Here is a 24,772-nt window from a genome sequence, read left to right as displayed (position 1 = left end):
GAATTAATCAAGAAAGCTTCATAATCATGTGAGGGTTAATATACCTTTAATAACTCCTGGGTTATTCTTTTATACCTTCTTGGGCTTATAAAGGTCCCCAATTAAAATATAAATTGTGTGGCTTTTCCCTTGCTATCATCTTCTCAGATACTAATATTCTCAGGTCTTTACAAGCTCCTTACTATTGGCATTTGCTTTCATTAAAGAATTTCACTTCTTCCCTCAGAGTTTGATTGAAGTATATGATTTGTTATGGTGCATTTTCTAGAGATTTTGCTTTTTTGATTAAGGACAGAGACTCTTTTGACTGAATGGGAGAAATACATATAGAATTAAAATGTGGTAGGATGTGTGTGTATTTATTGGAATATATCTAATAAAACACATTTTCATGGTTTTATGTTACTTCTTTATCTCTCTGTAGGACACCTAACTTATGATACTATAAATAAATTGAACCAAGTAAATGCTAGAATGAATTACTTCTGAGTTTTTTCTATAGTCTATGAAATTAACCAGTCCATGAACAACTCTATTAAATTGAATGTTTCAGGAAAATATACGTATATGAAGAGGTATTAGAGGGAAAATTTGAAAATAGTTTAATTCATTTGGATGGCAGGATTGAATTAAAGTTTTCTCTTTTTAACACAATTAGTATTTCTGAGAAATAATCAGACAACTAAATCTCTTTTTTGGGGGAGTACTGGGGATTGAACACAGGGCTTTCATCATGAGCTAACGTCCTATGCCTTTTTATTTTTTCCTTGGGGATAGAGTCTTGCTAAATTGCTCAATTTCTCAGGCTAGGCTCACACTTGCACTTGCCTTGGCCTCCCGGAGTGCTGAGATTATAGGCACGCACCACCATGCCTGGCTCTGGACCTGTAAGTTTTAAACCTCCCCACAATGAAAAAAAAGTTACTGCAGAAATCCTATGAGACAACCACCACAAGTGAGAAGAAATATGGAGTATCTGCTGGCTAACCTTTTGCTCTTTCAGTACTTACCTTAAAACTTTGAATAAGTCCATTTACTTTGCAACTTCAAAGCTTGTGCCTTCATAATAATTCTGAATTTTGTTTTAAAGTGCTTATATAGTAAATAAGTTTTCCTTTCATTTTCATAAGTGCTATTTGCAAATATGATTTTGCTTTAACCTTCCTTTTAAACAGAAGTCAATGATCTTGAAGAGAAGAGAGGAATAAACCTATTAGCTTTCTGATGGGCACATTGTATGTAATAAAAACATGAGAGCTTCATTGTGCGAAGGAGCCAATGAATTGAAGCCTGTCTTTATACAATGCTATCACTTCTTCATTTGTCAGTGATGAGATGACAAAATGTGATTGTAACACAGAATGCTGAGCTCATAAAAGTGATTTGCTTCCCTCTGTGTAACATTAAACCATATGATTGGTGTGTACTCTTTTCTAGACAAATATTCTTTTAAACTGCATTGATATTTCTAACAGACAAACCATTTGATGATTGGAGAAGATTCGTGTCAAGAAAGTCTTTCCATTTGTCTCATGTCTCCAGTTGGAGTCTCTCTGGGGCATCAAGAATGTTTCAAGACTCTTGGACCGTAAGTATTTATAAAACTGAATCTAGCAAAATATTGGGTTAATTTCAATGAAAACATGAGATTTTACTATGTACCTGTTTCATTCCTAAGACCATTTTCTACTGATATACATCTCACAGTATTTTAGTTCTCTTATGTTTTGTGTAAGTCTTAATGCAAAATGTGTGTATTATTTTTTATTCAATGAGCATTGGTTAAAGTGACCATCACATGGCTTGGTTCAAATATGATAGTATAGCAACTGTTTTTGAATTACTACATGGACTAGCAAAATGGGTAATGGAGGCTTGTGGAGAATGAAGAGATTAGAAGCATGGTAATGGAAGAATTAAAAGAAATCCATAGTCAATTTCATGGCTGTTGTAGTTAGGATTTGCAAATGAAACAATACCATGCAGGACACATAATTTATAGGATTATTTTATAGTAGTCACCCAAAGAGTCAAGCACAAAAGAGTGCAGAAAATCTCTCCGCAAACTAAAGACCAAAAGAATCCAACTGAGGGCTTGGATCCCATGGCAATGTTCTGAATAAGTCCAGCTGAAAACCTAGAGCCCATAACAATGCCCCCCACAGGTCCAACTGGAGGCCAAGAGCCCATGACAATGTCTCATGCAGGACTGTGTCACAGATCTGTGCTAAGAAGTTCCCAAGGTCAGTGGTGGAAGCTAGAAAGTCTGTGCCAGTGGGATGAAGGATCTGTGTCAGTAGGCTGGGGGATCTGCACTGGAGCCAGGATGTGATGGTCAAAGTAAGGACCAGAGCTCCTCCGAAAAGTACCACAGGCATCCACAGCAACAGCAAGGTCCCGAGCTCCTCTGATGATGAGAATAGTCGAGTTCATATCAGGAAAGCCAGCGTGACAAGCTTCTTCAGAACACTGAACAGAGCACCATCTTTCCTTCTGGAGCCAGGAAGCAAAGCTCAAAGTAAGGACCAGGGCTCCCCCAAAGTGAACTGTAGCCAGTCTCTGTGATATCAAGGTCCTGAGCTCCTTTGACGATGAACCGAGTTCATAGTAGGAAAGCCAGCATGACAAACTCCTCCAGAGAACCAACAGCTCCACTTCTTCCTCTCCAGTTCTCCTTTTTACCTTGTTGGCAACAATCCGAGGGAGGGGCCTCCCATACACAGCCCCATGCTCATTCAGTCCAGCTGGGTGTTACAAGTTGACCACCAGTTGTCAATCCACCACAATGACTCACTCAGTGAGGGTGTTTTTGAATGAAGTCTGTAAATGAGGCCCAGTGAACCTGTGGCCTGAAAGTAGAATTGGGGCTTTATTTATTTATTTGTAAATACACATACTAGAAGAAACTGATGTATTCTGACTTCTTTAGCAACAATTTCTCAAAAGACAATAAAGCTTCTATTTCATAGCTTTCTGTTTATAGTGTCTGTGTATGGTTTCTGTCTGGGTTTCTCACATCTCTCGTGTGTTCTGTGTTTAAATGTGTCTGTCTCATTTTTTTATCTTTTTCTTTTCATCTTTTCATATCACTGCCTTTTTTCTTGACTTGCCACTTGGTGCCATAACAAAATATCACAGATTTGAAGGATGAAATAAGAAAAATCAATTTTCTCACAGTTCTGGAGGCTGAGAGTCAAAGATTAAGTTGCTGCCAGAATTAGTTTCTCCTGAGAGTACTTGGTTTGCAGACAGATACCTTTGCACTGTGTCTGTGTCCTTGCATGCCCCTTCCTCTGGAAGCACGCATCCTTGCTCTTCCTCTTGTTTTCTGTCTCTCTTTCGACAAGGACATCAGTCCTGTTGGACTAGAGCTTCATCCTTATGCTTTCAACGGGGCTTGATTAGCTCCTTAAAGGCCCTATCTCTAAGTGAATTCACACTTAGGATCAGAATCTTCACATGTGGATTTTGGGAGGACACAGTTCAGCCAAGAACATCATAAGACAGCAGAAATATACTACATTTCCTCCATCTATTAAATAGTTCTTAATGTATCATTTAAAAAATGTTGTTTTTTGTATTTTCCTGTGAACCAAAATTTTAAAATTATGTCATTCATACTTAGATTATGTTGTTAAGTTCTTTATGAATCAAATTTAGTAAAACTAAACTATTGCTATCCTTTTTATATAGGGAAATTATATGGATGATAAGGAAAATTATATGAATTCAGGCAAAAAAATTATATTTCTTAAAATTCTACCAGTTATACCAACTCTTTTTGGGACATATTCACCAACTTGCTATTTTCAGAATGTATTTATTAAACATAGTGTATGACTACACTGTCATCGCTAGCGAGTGGGATCTGTAATTCTAATGCCTATATATCCTTATCAAAAATAGAGTCCATGAAAGTAGTTTTCATTACATTCTAGGACCACAAAATGGGTTTCTTTTAACCAATGAAATACCTTAGCATTTTTCTTTGGAGAATGTTCCGGAACCATGTCAGTAAAAATAAGAATTATAAAGAATCTAAGGAGATCTTTTTCTTTTCAACTGGAAGTGTCAATGTCCTTTTATAATTCTTTACCAAAGTATACTGTCACAAAATTGTGACACTTGAAGGATTTTGTTTGCATAATGAAGAGTAGTAAAGTCACTTTTATTATGTGAAACATACGCGCACATTTCTTTTCCTACATAAATACAAAAGATTTCCTACATCATCTCGTCTTCTCTCTGCTCTTTTCTTCTCACTTTCAAAATAAAATGTTAGAGGAGTTGTTGTAATTATTTTCATCACTTGATTTTCTCACTATAACTTATATTTGATGAAAGATGATCATCGGATTTTTCTATGAATTAGCTCAAATCATCTCTACTTCTATGTTTAAAATTTCTGTTTGTTCAGATGTTTTCCTAATTACTGAAAATTAAAAAATTAAAATTACTTTTAAAAAATTAAAAAAAAATAACTTTTAAAATTAAATTTACTTAAAATTAAATTACTTTTAATTTAATTAAATGATAATTAAATTACTTTTTAATTTTTTTTTTTTTTTTTTTGTTTTTCTCCGGTACCGGGAACTGAACTCACGACCTTGCGCTTGCCAGGCAGGTGCTTTGCCGCTGAGCTAAATCCCCAGCCCCTAAATTACTTTTTTTAAAAAAAGTCCTGTAGTGTGCTTGTGACTAACTCAAGTCCTGAATGAATAGTTAAGTGACTAGGATTGCTTTGGGATTTTGAAACAGCACCTTAGCCATTTAGTCTTACCTATTTTTTTGTTCATTTTTTGATATTAGTATATGGGGTTGTGTTCTCCAATATTATCCATTATCTTCAAACTTTCAATTTTAACTTGAAATGCATATTTCTTTTTCTATGACGTAATAAAGTTTTACATCTTTATGACACAATGGCATAGATATTTTTTTTTTTTTTTTCCGGTACCGGGAACTGAACTCATGACCTTGCACTTGCCAGGCAGGCGCTTTGCCGCTGAGCTAAATCCCCAGCCCCGGCATAGTTATTTACTGTGAAAAAATATGCTTAATTTAAAGGCCCACGTTTCAATACTCCTGTGGTCTTACAGCAGTATCAACTTTGACTGAAGTAAGTTTTTATTATGATCACTTATTTTATTTCATTGCATCTTTCCTTCTAGACAGATATTTCTACACGTATTCTAGTTAAGAAGATATTTTTTGGGAAAAATAAAGGAAGTACCCATGCCAAATTCCTTTTTTTTTGTTGTTGTTGTCGTCTTTTTGAGACAGGGTCTCGCTATGCAGTTCAGGTCGGGCTTGAGCTCACTTTGTAGCCCAGGCTGGTCTCAAACTCACAGTGATGCTCCTACTTCAGCCTCCTGGGTGCTGGGATTATAGGCATGCACCACCGTGCCTGGCAATGAATAGGTCAATATACATATTCGACTATTCTCTCAAAGATTTAGCAATGAATAGGTCAATATACATATTCGACTATTCTCTCAAAGATTTAGAACAGAGAACTCTTAGCAAATGCACGATGTGGATTATAAGGTTGCTTGGATTTTCTTGGGTGCTGTCACCTAATAATATTGTAGCCTCATCCACAGTAAATGATTTTCAAGCGTGGCAAGGTAGGTAAGTTAATAAGATTTCACATTTGTATTTTGGTACAATTTAATTTTTTTAGAGAAAAACCTTAGTGAATGTTTCTCATTTTTTTTATTATAAAAGATCATTGGAATTTTACTTTTAGTAGTCACTTTGCATCATTTCTTTACTGTAGAAACCAAAAGATTCAACCCAGTTCTCTATCAGAAATGCCCCTTTGTTCTGAGATCTCCTTAGGTGGGAAAGACACTTGAGGAGCTTGTGGCCCGTATGTATAAATAACAGAGTTGACAGTAGTTCTAGTTCTGCAGTTGCAGGGAACATAAGCATTCTTGAGATAAGCTAGAGGGTAATTGTTTCCAAAACCTGAATGAAAGCATGGAATTTGAGCACAGAAAGCATTTTAGCAGATATTAGGTTAAGGAAATGAACAGACCGTACCTGCCCTGGGGAATCCCTGTCTCCCCCCGCAACACCACCACCTCTTGGGAAGCTAAGTACACTTGTTCTTTAGTAGAGGAACATTAACTAAATTTCTTAAAAAGTAATGATAGAGAACAAACTGTAAAAAGGCAGCCAAAAAAGGCAAACATCTGTTACTGAACATGTCTCACTTGACTTCCTTTTAATGTTCTTAGGAATAAATTTATGAACTAGGGAAGGTTTAGCACTAATTAGCTTGTTTTCATCAAACACAATGCACCAGACATGGATGTTGAATATGAATGAACACTTCAATAGTAATAATAATTACATAAAAAAAATGCATTGGGAGTCAGGGTTGTGGCCATAAATTTTGCATATTATTGTGGCTGCTACTATTGTATTGACGTAGACTGAGTATAATTTTCTTTTTTTAAATGATCAGGAAAAAATCCTTCTAAAATATTGTGTATTAATTAAACAATAGATGAATTAGGCAAAATAATTCTTTTCAGTTATTCACCTGTAGTCTAATGAGATGTTAGAATGATTTGGGATAACAAACAGAGAGCTACTCAAAGCCACAATTTTCCATCAGGAACAGTAGCAGCAGTAATAATTATAGCTTATAGTATTACTACAGGTTTGCAACCATTTCTTGGAACTCTTGGGACCACACCATTTTAGAAATTCAGGAAAGTTTGAAATTTAGAAGAATAGGAAGATAAGCGTATCTGTAGTCAAACCTGTAATTAAGTTAATATTTGCAGCAAAGCACGTGAATGTTCTCTTTAAGTGGGAGGTAGAGGCCATTCCGTTGGCCTTGTATGGGTTGGTTTAAGCAAAGTTTTGCCATCAAAAACCAGCTGAGTCAAATTTTGCCTTCATATGTGTTACGAAAAATTTGTTGTTTTTCTGAGCTTTTAAAGTTTCAAGGTCTCACATAAAGAGTTGTAGACTTGTAACAGCAGTAGTGAGAGTAATAAGTAGGAGTAGTTATTGAAAGAGGATGGAGAAGTCAGGGACACACACACACACACACACACACACACACACACATCCCACAACCCTCCTCTGGGTCCTCTTGGAGTATTGGACATGGACTTTGAGTAACCTTTGAGTAATCTTTCATCCCTTTGCTCCATGCCACCATCATGGACTGTGACACTCCAGCACTCCTTAGAGGACCCTTTTTTGATTGCTAGTGAGGAGGAAGAAACCCATTTTGTTAAGTATACAAATTCCTTATTTGGTCTATTAGATAATTGCCATAAGTAAATCACAGATTTAGCAAGGTACATTTTAGCAGCTCATATAGCAACACATAAGGTTAGTGACTTGATTCAGAGTGTTCTCATAAAATGAAAGCAAACCAGAAAAATCTACCATGTAGTAGATAATGAAGTGTGAAATAAATGTAGTGAACCACGTACTCAAAGTATTTTCACAAAATGTAATAATAAATAAATAATGAGCGCCTTTTAATCATAAGACAAAAGCACAATTTGATGAAAATTTTTTATAGGGTGAGGGGTTTGGAGGTGTGGACTGTTATAGTGGAGGTGATGTGGGAACTATATCATCTTGGTATTCAGTTCTCTACTGGTTTAGTTCAAATGTAAGAGGCCAATTTTAGGATTCCTGGAGGAGTGTGAAAATGTCCTTTGGGCCCTTTCTATTCTGGGTGGGGTCCAGGAATCACTCACACTGTTGTCACCTAGAAATTTGTTAGAAGTATACACTTTCCTATGGAATCAGAGGATCTGTTATGATTTACAAGCCCATTAAAATTTCAGAAGCATTGTTTTAGATATTTCCCTGTAATATTGTTGCTTTTTAAAGTAGTAATCTTTTATACAAGTTAACCTTTTATTTTTTTATTTTAAAGAGTGTAGTAAAAAAAGAACAATAGCAAAATATAAATGAAACAAAGCAAGGACATTAAAAATGATATGGGGTTAACAGACCTGAAGATCAAGGGAACAGATTAGAAGATACAGATACAATTACAAACACACTCAGTCACCTTATCTTTGACAAAGGGGCCAAACATGTTCAGTGGAAGGAAGACAGCCTCTTTAATAAATGGTGCTGGAAAAACTGGCTTTCCACATGCTAAAGACTAAAACTAGACCAATGTCTTTCACTATGCACTAAATTAAAGTCAAAATGGATCAAAGATATAAAGAAACACTAAATTTATTGGAAGAGAAAGTAGGTAAAAATCTTGATGACGTTGGGGTAGGCAGAGAGTTCATGAACAAAAATCAAACTGCATGGGAAATACTTCAAAGAATCAACAGCTGGGATCTCATCTAATTGAAAAGTTTTTGCACATCTAAAGAAATCACCAATAAAGTAAAAAGAAAACCCACGAATTGGGAAAAATTTTTAGCCAACTGTCCCTCGGGCAAAGGACTTCTATCTAGGACATATAAAGAATTTTTAAAAATCAGGCCCCCCAAATTCAAAGACCAAATCCAAAAATGGGCATGTGAGATGAATACATACTTCTCTAATGAAGAGATACTAATGGCGAATAAATACATGAAAAAATGTTCAATGTCATTAGTCATTTGAGAAATGTAAATTAAAACAACACTGAGATTCCATCTCACCCCAGAAAGAACGGCTATCATCAAGGCATCAATCAATAACAAATGCTGAAGAGGCTGTGGGGAGACAGGAACCCATGCTGGTGGGAGTGTAGATTGGTGAAACCACTGTGGAAATCAGTTTGGAGATTCCTCACAAAACTAAGATTAGAAGTCCCATTTAACCAGCTATTCCCCTTCTGGGTATTTTCCCAGAAGAATTAGACATCATACCACAGCGATATACGTGCAGCCATGTTTATAACAGCACAATTTGTTATATATGGAAACAATGCAGATGCCCATCCACTGAGAAATGGATAAAAAAGATGTGGTAATTTTATACAATGGAGTATTACTCAGCTATTAAAAAAGATAATCTCGAGGCTTTTGTAGGTAAATAGATGCAACTAGAGACCATACTCATAAGTGAAATAAATTGGACCCAGATGGGTAAACATCATATTGTCTCCTTGGTGTAGGAACCTGAAAGACTAGGTAAAACTCAAAATGTACACTAGATGACAGGAAAGGGAAAGAAATTGCTCAAGGGAAGGAACGACTGGGATGAGGGAAAGAAGAAAAAAGAACAAAAGAATAATATATATATGTATATATATGTATATATATATGAATAGCTGCGATAACTGTATTGCTGATGTCTGATGGTGTATTGAAATGAACAGTTAATGATTACAACTTTTTATGTTCTGATCAATTGTACATGCTTGTGTCTGTTGGTCTGAGCAACTGATTTGAAGGTAAGGATATACAATGGAATTACAATGTTGAACTCCTACCATCTTGTCTAGTGAAACTCAGTATTATCTCTACTGTTTTATCAAAGAATTATTTTCTTATTCCCTATAATGGTTTGAGCAATCTTTCATTCTTATATCTGGTAATCTGAGCAATGTAGTTGAGGATAGCGATATGTAATGTAACAACCACTGTTGATTCATATTATTTTGTCTTGAGACCCTGTATCACTTTGAATGTTCTTGCTTTGATTTGTTTACCTTTGTGATACTGGTATGCTGCTACTGTTCTATTTCTTTGTTTGTTTGCTTCTCATTTACCACTCTCTTTAAAAGAAAATAAAAAAAAATGATGAAGGGTTTCAAACCAAATGATAGGGATCAATAGTGGTTGTTATATTACATATTGGTATCTTCAGCAAAATTGCTCAGGTTACCAGAATCAAGACTGGAAGATTGATCAAGCCATTAAAGAGAATAAGAAAGTAATAATTAAAAAAAAAAACATTACAGACAACACAGAGTCTCACTAGACAGGATGGTAGGACTCACCAACGGTTGTTATATTGTGTACTGTTGTCTTCACATCAGCTGCTCAGATGACAGATACAAGCACGCAAAACTGGCCAAAATGTAAAAAAATTCAAGCACTAACTGTTCCCTTTAACCTTTTATTTTCCTAGCACTTACCAGATGTGCAGCTATCCAATGATGAATTTAATTACATGGTAGGATAGGGATGTATTTCCTCATAAAAGACAAGTGAGATTATAACCAAAGATATAAAAAATACACATTCCCAAATAATGAAATAGCATTGTAGTGAATCTCAAAGTATGCCTGGGAAAATTATCATGGCAACCTCCAACTAGTATAATCAAGGTAAGGATACTGAACTTTTCAATTTCCTCAGAAAAAGTAGGAAATAAGATAAAATATGTACTCTGCAGAGAATGAGTGAAGATTGCAGATAGTGTATAGGAGGCACAGTAGGTTCTAGTTTTTCATTATAACAATTTGTTAGTTTTGTGATGTCGTCTCAGACCTCCCATATAGTGTATAAATCACACAGGAAACAAATTTCCATTTAGAATAGCTTCAAATTCAAATTTAACCCTCAAGAACTTTCAAATAAAAAGAATGATTTAAAATTTTGAAATATCTTCCAGTTTATAGTTGGATTGTTTGATAATAAATGAACTTCCCAGGTGGCAACCTTAAAACTAAAAAAGGAAATATTTGAAAGCAGTAATCATCCTATATATATTCAAGCATCAACTTCAACACCAGCATGAATGCAAGCATATTAAAATTCCCCCTCATCATAAATGGATCACTTCTTCAGTCTGTCCTTTTAGGTATGAAGCTTTAATTTCAGCTAGTAAAAAAAGTCACAGGTATTTATAGACTGCTAGAGTTTAAAGCATCAGAATAATATAACTCATATCTGTCAGCAGCTTTTCCATCCCATGGTATCCTTCAATCTTTGAGTTTAAAAAACACATACGAACCACAGGAGTGATATGGAGCTATGTAGCTCTTAGGAAGTTATCATATTCCCAAATCTTTTTTATCAAAAATGGGATGATCACTTAAAGCTCAAGGAATATTTCTGCCATGTTGTTTTAAACTCATTTAATGTTCTATATATTAGTCATATGAAAATATGTACTATATACCAATAATACTAAGATAATGACTCACAAGCTTAAGGAATAGAAGAGTATGTGTCTGTCCTTCCCCTCATATCTGGAAAAGCAATTTTATTCATTTTGTATCACTTATTCTCTTGCTTTTTCTTACACATGTACAGATATGCCGATTAGTGCAGTGTTTAGTTTTCTTGTTTTAAACTTTATGCAAATAGAACTATAATGTCTTTGTTGTCTTTTTTCTTTGACAATATATTTTTGATATCTCTCAGTCTTATAAGCATTCTTTTACTGCTCCTATGCAAGAGTTTCTCTAGAACAAGCTATTTCAACCAACATCCTCATGTGTCAAAATGAGAACATATTCTAAAAATGAAAAACATGATTGAGTCTTAATATAATTGATTCCAAAATATGGATTCCTTCAGTCTTGGAGTCTGAGGGTTGGTGTGTGGGGAATGGAAGATCAATAATTGGTGACTCAGTTATTTGCCTCTAGCTAGGAGCAGCTGCTCTGTTTACTGTACACCACTAGGCATGGACTGGCTGTGCTGGCCAGTGGGCATATATTTAACTTTACTAGGTAACAGCAAAGTTGCTCGCTCCCTGCAACAGTTTATGTGATTTTCTGTTGCTTCATACACGTAGCAACCCTTAACAATGCCAAAATTTTAACTTTTTCAATTAGGCAGTTATGATTATATTTCTTTAGGACTTTATATGTATATTGCTGTTGATCAATAAGATTGAGACTTTCCTCTGGGCCACCATTATTTCTTCCCTGTGAATGTTACATGGTTTGTGTTTTCCATTTGTAAATTCTGTTTTGTCCTTTAATTTTTCTATTTCTTCTCTTGTTTAGAAAAATGATTCTTATATTTCTCTTCGGTGCTCCATTCTTGTCTTTCTACTAGCTTGCTATTTATATTCTTTTTACTTTTCATAAGTAACTAATCCATAGATTTTAATACATACCTTTACTTTGAAATAGCTTCACTCTTCTTTCTATGAAGGCCTGGTAGATTGCTTTAACTACTAGAGTTTACTTTTCTCATTTTTAACCTCACAAATTTGATATTGTTGTCTTGTTTCATCATGTTAAGTTTGCATGCACAACCATTTTTGTTTTTGTTTTTTACTTTCCATTATGTGTATGATGATAATCCTTCCTGAGCTACATACTTTAGAAGTACATTTAATCATTTAATAAGGGTTCTTTTGCAGAAAACATCAGCTGACAGTGTATTTATATTTTCTTTTTTCTTGTCTATGCCTTTTTGGCATTTTGAAGGTATTATTTTGTTTTACGGCTCTCACTGTTGCTATAAAAGGCGAACATTCACCCAGTTGCTTTCCTTTGAAAGTAATCTGTCTATATGTTGCTTTGGAGAACTTCTTTATTGTTCTGTCGCTTTATTATAAGGTAAGTGTGGCTTTGTTGTCATTTATTGTTCTTGGTTTTTGTTGGGCTTCCTAAATTGGAAAATCAGTATCTTTCAAAATTTCTAAAAACAAAAACAAAACTCTGCCTTTATCTCTTCAAGTATTATCCGTCTTGCATTGTTTTATAAAACTCTAATTAAAGGTATAAATTTCTGATTATGCATGTGATCTTTCATGCAAGTATCATTATCCATCTCACTCTCATTGCTACACCTTGTTTCATTTTTCATTTGTCTTCTAAATTATCAAGTCTCTTTTTATAGGTGTCTTCATGTCTTTTGCCACTCACTAAATTTCCAATATTAATGATTATGTTTTTTGTTTTTAGGGTGTCTACTTACTTTAAAAATATTTGGTCAACTATGATAATTTTTGATTCTTTTAATATATTTCTCTAAACACATAGAAGTGTAAACTTATTCTTATATTCCATATGTAGAATATATGTAGTTTAAAGTTCTAACTGTACTGTTTTCTGATTCCTTGATTGGATATTTTGTCACATCTAATGGCATTTCTTCATTTTGAGCTCATTTTCTTAGTACTTTATTGCAAGAATTTTTTGAAGCCTAGGTTTAAACTTCATTCATCTAAAAATGATTGATGCCTGCTTTTACCACACTGTAGGGTACTACTAACTTGAGACACCTTTATTCTAAATTTTTTGATTTTTTTGTGGAAAGAGAGGTTGTGATGCATTTGAGAAGTTATAAATCAAACCCCAAATCCATGTGAAGTCTTATCAGAAATTCCTCGAGAAGAACTTTTTTCATCTCCATCCAGGCTTCTCTTTCTGTTTTGTGGAAAATTCTAAATCCTGGTTTATGCTTTGTGGTTATTGGCCTTCTGGCATCCAAATTTTATGAAAGATGTTCTTGGGTCCACCTGTCTTGGTTACTTTTCTCTCATTGCTGACACAAAATACCTGATCCCCCAAAATGAAGGAAGGAAAGGTTTATTTAGCTTACAGTTTGTGCAGGTTTCAGTCCATACTTGGCTGGCTCCAAGGCCGAGCGGCACGTGGCAGAGGGCAAAAGTTCATGGCGGCAGAACACAGTAAAGCAACAAGAGCAAAATGGAGAAGCAGTGGGAAGAGCAAGCCTCTTTCCCTTACATATGCAAACTATCCTCTCCAGGGCAGGTGTAGCACTCATACCTAATCAAACTCTAAAAGCCTGCCCCATGACCGCATGAGGCTGTGGGGAGACACTCAGACACAAACTATTACACTACCCTTGTTTCATTCTCTCAGTTCAGTGTTTGTCTTTCAGCTATGGGACTGCAGCTAGACCCAGGCTTTAGGCCATTAGGAATTGCCATGCAAGAGCCTCCAAAAATTAAAAATAGAACTACCATATGATCCGGCAATTCCACTACTGTATATATTTCCACAAGAAATGAAATCAGTGTGTTAAAGAGACATCCGCACTTTCATGTTTGTGGCAGCACTATTAACAATAGGTAAGGTAGAGAATCAACTAAGCATCCATTTCATTGTACAGCACCTGTACACAACAGAATATCATTCACCCTTAAAGCAGAATGAAATCCTGTCACTTGTGACAATAGGGATGGGGCTGAAGGTCATTTTGTTAAGTGAAATAAGTCAGGTACAGAAAGACAAATTTCATAAACAGAATGGTCAATTATAGTTTCATTAGAAAGAATAAAACAGAAGCTTTCCACTAGTCAGAGAAGGGTGGTCCATAGGTTGGACACTATCGACGTTTAGGTCTATTGGTTTTTTTTTTTTTTACTTTAGAAATGAAAGGAGGAAAATACTAACAGACAGACAACATTTTACAAAATAGCATAGGATCAGTACAGGCATTACAGAGTTACAAACAGAGTGGTAGGGAATTAACAGTGCTTGTTGTATTACATATTGATATCTTCAAAGCAGTTTCTCATGAAAACAGATATAGGTATACAAAGCTGATCAACCAAGGCCTCATTGACAGTTCTATTGGGTTTTTATACAGTTTTGGGGACTGGTGTACAAGACAGAAATTAGGGATGCTCCTGGTTGCAGGTAGGCCTTTATTTTAGAAAGCAAGTTTTATTTGTATTTTACTTTCTCCAAGATCTGTCATTTGGTTGTGGACCTGTTCTTTTGTCTCTTGTATTTTGTTAGGCCCTGATAGTCTGTTTTGGTATGCTAATTGACTTAGGCCCTGTCTTTTAATTATTACTTTATTACTTTAACTTAATTATTACTAATTTAATTATTTAATAATTAAATTATTACTAATTTAATTATTACTTTAATTATTCAGGACCTGTGCCCTCTCTGCCTAGATACCCCTATGTCCTGGCTTCATTTGCACTCATGTGGACTCTAAAAAAGTTGATCTCGAAGTAGTTGAGAGTGGAATGGGTGCTTCTCAGAGGCTGAGAGAGTAAGAATGAGGCACTAAGTTATTACTGGAAGTGACTACTGTGTATTTCAAAAGCTGGAAGAACACATTTTGAATGTTTTCACCATAAAGAAGTGATAAGTGTCTGTTGAGATAGATATCTTTGTCCTGATTCAAACATCACATAGTGTATGCACACATTGAAATGTCCTATGTCAACCATAAATACGTATAGGTTAAATTCGTATGAATGAGCTAAAAATTCATTTGGGTTTTTAAAAAAATTACAAACTACAGGAAAACAAAACAAAAAACACAGGGTAGAAGCCATCAGAAATCCTTATAATCCTCAGACAAAGATGGGTCCCAGAACTCATAAAACAGTAAATTCAATGTTTTGTCATTTGGGGCTAGAATGGAATTCTGTTACTTTTACACCCACTCACCCATGCATTAAGATACTTCTTATTTTTATGCTTCTTAGAATTTATGTTTCTGCTGTGCTATGATTTGTTAGCAGGAAGATATTCTGGGAAACAGGAGTCCTCTTATGTCTTTTGAACTAAGTCAGTCCTGTAAAGCAATTTGCCCTTCCTTCTGTTCAGCCTTTGTTTGCCTCCTAAACTATGGTTAAACACCGCTGTGTAAAAGAGTAAATACCTTTAGTTTTTATTTTTTTCATGATGGCTGAAGAAATAAGTGACTGATATTTGCTAAATCCCAAACCTGACAATGGAATGGCTTTTTGAGGCCATCGCCATAACAGAGTTGGCAGCATTATGTTTGGGACACCTCCTACAGTGTAAAGACAAGTGAAGGGAATTCCACACTGCAGGCCACTTTTCAGAGTGGGGGCTGGCTTGGCTCGTGAGCAAATACTGAGAGGCAGCGAGCTTTCGCATGAACATCACAACTTCCTAGGGTTGGTTATATGGCCTCAAAACCCTTCTGCGGCTTGTCTGCATTCTTGGAAACTTCAAATTCAAAAAATGCAAAGAGATTGACATGTGAAGAATTCCAGAAAGATGTGTTTGTTGCCTTCTGGTTCTGTATGTGTACAAACAATTGATATTTTTCTGTTTAAGCCATTTCTCATGCTAGACCCAGTCACAGTATAAGGAACTCGGCTCACCGCTGCTTCACAGAAGGTGCGAGTGACACGACTGACTTCCACTGGGCAAACACTAGTGCTAATTATCCAGCCGGGAAGGAAAAGCTGATAAGTTTATGTCATATGTTTTAAAGTGTATTTGTATGTATATATGTATATATATATTTATATATACATATATATACATATATATATGCACTAGTAATGGTTTTTCACAGCTATGTATTTCTAAATAAACCTTTCTTTTTACCTTTATAATGTGCTTATATGTGATAGGGTCACAAAGCTGCTTAAAACAATAAAAATTCCTTGCCACTTAGAAAAGACTCTTTAGCCACATTTAGGGGCGTTAGAGAATAGTATAACAACTATGCTTCCTTTTATAGCAAGTATATTCCAGAATTTTCACACTAGTAAGAATAAAATAGAAATATATCTAAAAAATTTATGTTTAAGCAATAAAAGGACTTATTCCACTATGAGGGGATTGTCAAAAGGAAAAAAGTCCTATACAATTGAGAAAAAAAGATGAGAATTGTTAGATTAGACAGCTTTTTTTTGCTAAAACAAAGCCTGAGATTAGTAATATTTGGTAAGATACCAGAAGTAATCTAGTTCTGGGACTTGAGAAAATATGTAGGGGAAGTCCGATAGTTGATTTGAAGTGAATTTATTCAGGTAGTTACAAAAAATTTTTCCAGGAGAATTTTATCCATGCATTATATCTTTAGCCAAGTGTTTAGGATGAATCTAAGATGTATTACCATGGAGACACTAGGAGTTTGAAGAAATTGACAGAAGTAGTGGTAACTAGAGAAAATGAAGAGAAAGATTTTGAGAGAGAGAGAGGGCGAGAAAGACAGAGAGAGAAAGAGAGAGAGAGAGAGAGAGAGAGAGAGAGAGAGAGAGAGAGAGAGAGAGAGGAGAGTTGAAACATTAAGGTAGAATGACTGAAATGTGGATATATAAGTATGTAGAAGACTAATAGAAAAAGGTCTGGACTCCTTAGAACAAAAACTGATATTGGCTTTGCAAGCAGCAGACCCAAAACAAAACAAATAATTAACTTCTAGTTATGTTAGTAGAAAGAAATAAACATAAACGGAGAATGTGGAAGCAATGAAGTTGCAAGAGAATATAAGGGAGAAAGATCAGAGACCATCTCAGAAGGAGAACTCCTCAAGAATGTTTGTCTGAGACTGTTCACTTAGCAGCCTTCACATTTGACACTCTTTATGGAGAACTTGCCAGTTCTGTTAGTCTGGCCAAGAGGGAAGAAACTGAAAAAATGATGAAGTTGGCAAGTATAAATAGAAGTATCACATAAGGATAGTGCGCCCCAAGCTAAACACATTATTTCGTGCAAAAGCATAGAATAGAAAGACTAAAATTAATTTTTGTGGTCCATTAGTGTTTTTGAAGCCCTGCATATATGTTATGTAACACCTTCAGGGCAACAGTTAAAATAAAGGTCTCATTGCATGCTTTATTTTTAACTTTGTGTTGCACACAAATATTTGAAAGTACAATATTATTTTTGAAGGCGATTGTTTACTTTGAGGAAGAATATGTGATCCAGGCTTCTTCCAAATAATAACTATTGATGGGATATAAACTAAATTGTAAGGCTTTGGTTATATTCTAGCATAACTGTGGGATAAAAATTATTTTTTGATTTAAGGAGTTGTGAGTGCTGTGCAAGAAAATTTACTCAACCAAGATTGTGTCTGAGAGGGTGAAATAACACAAGATGAAGTTGAACTCTATAGGAGAGATTCGTGGTTCAAAATATATTTAAAAGAATCACCTACAGGGCTGGGGCTTTAGCTCAGTGGCACAGTGCCTGCCTGGCAAGCATGAGGTCATGAGTTCGATTCCTGGTACCGAAAAAAAAAAAAAAAAAAAAAAAAAGAAAAAAAATCACCTACATCTTAATACTGAATATTTTTACAGTGTAAATATAATTTTCTTCACAATTAATGTTTATATTGACCTTAGCACTTCCTGGGAGTTTATATAAGAGATGCTTTTGATGTCAGTTGTCAAACTGAAAATGAAAATGAATCATTTTACTTGCGGTATTTTGTGCACATTGTATTGTCAATAGCTAAGAAACCTTTTGTTACTAAATTCTCAGAGTCAGATGGAGATTTCATAAAAATCTCATGTTCCCCAATATTTTATTCATTTTCAAAATAACCACAAATTCTTCTTTCCTATTTTTTCTGAATCTATGTGATGTAAAATAATGGTTATGCGGGATTGTAAAGTACATAGGCAACCCGTCAGTGCCTTAAGTATTAATTTTGCCTTTGGATCACACCAAATAACCACAGAAGCAGTGTCCCAGCTACTCTAAATTATGTAGAATTGACTTCCTGACTGTTTTTGCCATTGTTGATCAGTACTGAAGAATTGTATAAGAAAACCCCTTGTTAGGACCCCTTATGTAATTGTGAGTGATGCTGTTGAAGCTAGTACATTCTACTAATCTTTTGAATGCCATATGGAAAAATTTTCTCTGAAAACAAAATGGCTTCTGTTAATGATATGATACTGTGAATGTTAGATCTACTGTGTGTGTTTTTGTTTTTCTTCAGGTACTAGGAATCGAACTCACAACCTTGTGCTTGCCAGGCAGGCACTGTGCCGCTGAGCTAAATCCCCAGCCCCATGTTAGATGTACTGTGTTTTCCCCCCATTACTTTGTGTTTCAATTTGTATGTGTATGTATGTGTGTGTGTGTGTGTGTGTGTGTGTGTGTGTGTGTGTGTGTGTGTGAGAGAGAGAGAGAGAGAGAGAGAGAGAGAGAGAGAGAGAGATACAGGATCTTGTTATGTAGTAAAGCTGGTCTTGAACTGACTATGGAGCCCAGGCTGGCCTCAAGCTCACAGAAATCCTCCTGCCTCAGCTTCCCAAGTGCTGGGGTTGGAGGAGTGTGCCACCATGCCTGGCTACTTTATGGTTTAGCCTGCTAGTGTTGCCATACCAAATCCCACAGAGTGGGTGACTCACCCAGCAAATTAACTTTCTCACAATTCTTGAGGCTTGAAGTTTGATATCAAGATGTCATCAGAGTTGATTTATCTTGAGACCCCTCTGACTTGAAAATGGCCACCTTCTCCTTGTGACCTTCCAAGACCTTATCTCTGGTATTGCTTCCTATTTATTTATTTATTTATTTATTTATTTATTTATTTATTTATTTTTGGTCTTTTTGAGACAGGGTCTGCTATGCAGTTCAGGCTGGTCTTGAGCTCACTTTGTAGCCCAGGCTGGTTTCAAAGTCTCAGCAACCCTCCTACCTCAGCCTCCCGAGTGCTGGGATTATAGGAGGAGGCACTATGCCCGGCTCCTCTTCTTAGCAAAACATTAATCCTCTTGGATTAGGGTCCCAGATTTATTACCTCACTTAGCACTTATGACTTTGTTAAATGCCTTTTATACAAATAAGGTCACAATAGGTGGTCAGGGAGTTAAAATACGAATTTGAAGGAAGCACAGTTCAATCCATGTGATTTTTTTGTATTTCATTTTTTTATTTTAAAGAGAATAGTAAAGAAATGAGCAACAGCAGAATACAAACAAAACAAAGCAAGGACATTAAAAATGATACAGGGTTTCAAACCAAATGGTAGGAATTAGCAGTGGTTTTTATATTACATAATTGGGTCAGAAATTCCTAGCTATCAAAATCACATGGATTGTAAGAACAACCATTGGTGAATTTCTACAATCAATGTGATTTTGGTAGCTAGGAATTTTTTAGCCAAATTGATGTGACAGTATCAGAAAATATATGGTATTTATTGTTCTACTAGTGTTTCCCCCTTACTGATTTTTTAGTAAGCTATTAAATCTGTTTTGTATAAAAGAGGACAAATAAATTAATTCTCATGCATAATAAATTTTGTAAGGGTGTCTGCTCAGTGAAATGATTAGTAGGAGTTATACTCCTGAGTCCCAAAATATGCTGGAGAACCTTCAGCAATTTTATTCCTCTGAGCAGATGTAGACATTTATATAAATGCTTACATTTATCAGACATACAATAATGGAAAGGTATTTTTCTCTCTTTAGTTATGTAACAGAATATCAATGTAAATAAAATTTTATAAGTGAAAACGTCAACTCTTCTTTTGTCTTATTGTAGAAAACCTTAGTGAAAAAAGACCAACAAAAACTCAAACCAGAATCAAAGCCGGAAAAAAGGTATATCTTTTATATAATACCAGAAAAGTATAAATTCATATATGTGGTTTTGATATTGTTGATGTAATTGCTGACTTTAAAATCTAGGTTTAAGGAAGTATAGTTAATGAAAACATACATTTTTGATGTATCTTTTAAACATTGCCATTGTGCTTCCTCTGGCAGCACATATACTAAAATATCAAATGTTGCCACTTAACTGGACTCAGGCAAGGAGTATATTAGTTACTTTCTTGGTGTTGGGACAAAATATTCAATGCTAACAAGTTAAAGGGGGAAAGGTTCATTTTAACTCATGGTTTGTAGAGGTTTCAGTACATAGTTGGCCGGCTCCAAGGCAGGGTGGCATGGCAGAGGAGAGACAGTCCATGGCACATAGGCAAGAAACAGCAAAGCAGCCAGCAAGAGCCTCTCTTTCTTTCTCTTTTATTCCATCCGGGCTACAAGACTGATGATGGGTGCCACCCACACCCAGGGTGGTGCTTCCCACTACCCACACCCAGAACTATACTAAACCAATTAGTGGATGAATCCAATTATCACACATTGTTAATCCATATTCACACATCCTAAATCCCAACCTATGAGCCTATGAGCCTATGAGGGCATATAGATACTAACCACAAAAAGAAGAATATGGAGAAATGTGGGGTTTTTTTCAAGTATTTTTCTAATCAGTAAACCTAACTCTCATTTCTGGTATCTAGGTTTATGCAGTGTAAACATTACTGAATATGTTTCAGTTGTTTGTTTATAAGAAGCTATGGGCTGTAATTCATTATGATAAAACACACTTTTTCATGATTATACTTGGGTTCCTTATATTGTTTTGTACTTTGGGTAGCAAATTTGTTGATAAATTTATGAAAAACTACTGATTTTGTGAAGTAGATTTGAAGATAATATAAAAAGTGAGGGATTGTGGGAAGTTAACAGAGTTTCTGAGAAAAAGGCAGATTTCACACTTAGGTTTTCTTATTCACTAGGATACATTCAATTATTAATTATACATCATTATAAATTTGAAAGTATAAAACAGAGACTTGAAGGCACTGGAGGAATAAAAAGAAATTACAATGTGTGACATCCTAATTTATCTAGATTTTCCCAAGTTAGGCCATGTTATGTAGCTAAATCTTAGGTAAAATCCATTAGTGTTGCTGGTGTGAGATGTGAAAAGACAGTTTGTGGCTGCCAGAATGACTGGAAGCTCATTAGAAAAATCCCACAAGAGAGGAAGCCCAGGGAGAAGAGACTTGAGTTTGTATACAAACTTTTAAAAAATCCTTGGTTGGCTCTTGAACTGTACATTTGTAAAAGAAACAGTTTAAAGTCCAGCCTGAAGTAATAATTTGCGGGGTTTACAATTGGTTCAACTGGTTACATCCAAAGAAAAAGATATTCGGATATTAGAAGTAGCAATCAGGGGCTTGAATGCAGCTTTTATAAATATTTAAGAACTTAACATGTTAATAATGGTAAGGACTCCCCCGTGTAAAAACAGAAGCTATCAAAAAAGGTCAAATGAAAATTCTAGATGTAAGAGATTTGGGCAAACCATCCATTCGTGTGATTAACTTTACATTTATGGAAGCTGCATCCAGTAACTGTAGAATATACATTTTTTAAAGGATACATTAATATACCAAATAAAGATAAGAATAGAAAATAGTAGAATAGAAAATAGAAGAACAGTAAACCAACCAATAAACCCAAAAATTAGATCTTGAAGTGATAAGCTCCTAGCATGATTGATAGAGATAAATGCAAGTTACCAATATCAGCAATGAGAGTGAGGGTATCATTCTATATCCTCTGCACTGAAAAGAAAATAACACAATATGTGAGTAAGTTCATGCCAGTTACATTCAACTAAGAGGAGATAATAAATTTTGTGAAAGAAGAAAAATCCTAAAAGTGACACAAGAAGAAATAGAAAACAAATAACATATGTCTTTTAAGAAATTGAAACAGACCTAGTTTAGAGATAAAAAATTAACTGTCATTTGAAAATTATTTCTAAAGTATTTGGTGTTGTTAGAAGCAGCTTACCCCTTGCATGTATTTTTCCTGAAAATATTTTTTAGCTAGTTAGTTTTATTTGGAAATCTTTGTCTCTTATAGGTGCTATTAAATTAAGATTATTCCGTCTTATCAATGGTAGTTATACATTCTCAAAGATAAACATGTATTGCACGTATTTTCCAGGAAACAGTGAGCTAATGTGAATCCTGTACATTTTCCTAAACATTCTATCATTTATTTCTGGCTTAAAGAAACTTGGAAAAATTTTGCAGTGATATCTAGCTAATTTTTGCAAAGACATCTGAAATATTTTAGAGCATGATGGTTGAAGAAAATTTTAGAGATAATTTGATTTTATCTTTTCATTTGAGGTTCAGAAAGAATAGTGGATTTCTTCAAAGTTACAAAGTAAAGTTAGAGCTGTGAGTAGAATTCAATTTTCATCTTATAGTGTTGTGAAATTCTTAGTCATGCTGCTTTTACGGAGGTAAACTGTTTTTTTTTTTTTTTTTTTCTCTTATACCATGGAGCTATATCCCCAGTACCCATTAAGAAGGCAAACTGAAACTTAACAAATTAGTAAACCTATGAGATACTGTAATGATTTAAAACAGTGTTACTGGAGTAGAATCATATGGAGAGACAGAGTGAAACAGAATGTAAAAATAAAGCAGTGAACAAAATAGAAACATATATGGATATATATAACATATATATGGATATATATATGGATATATAACATATATATGGATACATATACATATATACACACACTTTACTGAAAGTATTGAAATGAATCAATATTAAGATTCTCTTCTTGATTTGAAATCCTGCACCATTTCTATCACAAAAATTCCATGAAACTTTAGAATCCACATGTTGGTACCCTTCTGTAGCTTAGCCTCGTTGATTTTTCTTGATAGAGAACAATTTCTCATGTATTTTCAGCTAGAGGTTTTCTTAAAGCCTGCATGAGACAGAGTACATTATAGCCTTCCATCCATCATCTGTCAGCTTCAATAAAATACTGGCCTTTTCAGAAGTAATTTTGCATTTCCAAGGTAAAAGTATGTGTCACTCATATATTACCATTACCAGACTTCAGTAAATGCCGGAGTCTGTTTCTCGACACCTTTCATTTTTTTGAAAAAGAGACAATGGAATTAATTTACACTTACCCACAAGCTTTGATGGAACCCTCAACAGTTGGCAAATGTGACCTGTTTAGGCAACCAATTAGCAGTCTTTTTTAAGAAGACAGTCACGTGGCTATTAGAAGGTGGGAGTGAGGGAGTGAAGCAAGTGAAAATGCTGCTCCTGCACTTGGTTTGGAATTGTTGCTGATGTGGGAATCTACTCTTATTCTCGGTAGGGACCAGAACCTGTTACCTTATTGTGTAAATCGGAGTTCTGGTTATTTCTGTCATAATCATCAATGATAACAAACCTGAAAGACAAATGTTCACATTAACATTTTTGTTGTTGCTGCCCATCTTCCTAATTTTCAACCATATAAATTTCAGTATTCAGAAAGAAAACAAGAGGCTGTAGTGCTTAGGGACATTTATTTGTGCAAATATATATAGTATACAGAAGGCTTTTCATTAGCATCTATTAAACAAAGAGATGCTAGAATCATACACTTCTAGGAGTAAGTAATTGTAAAGTCTACAAATTAAATGATTTTATTTTGTCATTCTTAAATATTTTATACTTTTATGAGAAAAAATGACCTTTTTTGCTCTGATTTGATGATTCTGCTACATATTCATTTTATATAGACCTATGCCAGCATTTATTGAAAGTAATTTTTGCAGCAATTGTTTAACATCTGAGTAATGTCTTTAGTTATTAATATTTCAATTTAAATGATGCATTTAGAAATTCATAAAGATTAAAATATAATGTCAAATATGTACCAGGCTTTGGATTATATGCCTAGAGACACAAAAACCATATCAACAAATCAAATATGGTTAAGAACATCTAAAAGTATTTTTAAGGAAAAAGAAGTTCACATTAAACGTTTTCAAGAAAGCCAATCTCAGTTCAGAAACACCAAAGGAATGTTCTGACTTTTATTTTTTAAAGTAAAATACCTGATGTAAAATTTCCAAACCAGAAAGAATTACTGTCAAGTAGGTGTCACTCTTCAATTTGAGCTTTCAAAAAATGAAATGTGTGCACAAATTATAGTATAAACATTTTTCCTTTATGTAGGCAAAAATTTAATGATATATTCTTGTGAAGTAGCATCTCTATCATGTTTTCAATTTCTTTATTTATTTTTTACTTAGTCCATTTTCCACTTCTTTTATATGGTATTTTTAAAATATAAAAAGTACTCTGTAAAATTAGAAAAAAGGAACTAATACATCAGCACATTCTATTAACAATAATATAAGCAAAATTTGTATACCAGGAACTATATAATATCTTATTTTACTACTGAAACAACGTCCTACTTTTTTTTTCTAAGAGAAAGATTTGCTTTGTATACATACAATGTTCCTTAAGGTCTATTTGGATTGTTAACTATATAGCAAAAATCCCCATTTTCATTCGGATAACCTATTGAATTCTAAGAACATAA

At 34.6% G+C, this 24,772-nt stretch overlaps 1 protein-coding gene across 6 annotated transcripts in view; it reads left to right on the top strand.

Moving 5' to 3' along the window:
- The window catches only part of LOC102018715, a 395,385-nt gene that overhangs the window by 167,591 nt on the left and 203,022 nt on the right, over nucleotides 1-24,772 (top strand). For 4 of the 6 annotated variants that reach the window (XM_005400878.2, XM_005400877.2, XM_013522868.1 and 1 more), the window contains 3 exons: nucleotides 1,476-1,588; nucleotides 20,096-20,154; nucleotides 22,551-22,601. In XM_005400878.2, the coding sequence (XP_005400935.1) occupies nucleotides 1,476-1,588; nucleotides 20,096-20,154; nucleotides 22,551-22,601 (223 nt within the window). The remainder of the gene's footprint in view (nucleotides 1-1,475; nucleotides 1,589-20,095; nucleotides 20,155-22,550; nucleotides 22,602-24,772) is intronic. The other 2 variants (XM_013522869.1, XM_005400880.2) reach the window with 2 other exon arrangements.

Source organism: Chinchilla lanigera, unplaced genomic scaffold (genome assembly GCF_000276665.1).
Source record: "Chinchilla lanigera isolate Chin_1 unplaced genomic scaffold, ChiLan1.0 scaffold00070, whole genome shotgun sequence".
NCBI classification, from domain to species: Eukaryota; Metazoa; Chordata; class Mammalia; order Rodentia; family Chinchillidae; genus Chinchilla; species Chinchilla lanigera.
The sequence above is the reverse complement of the archived record's forward strand: the minus strand, read 5'-3'. Positions and strand labels throughout refer to the sequence as shown.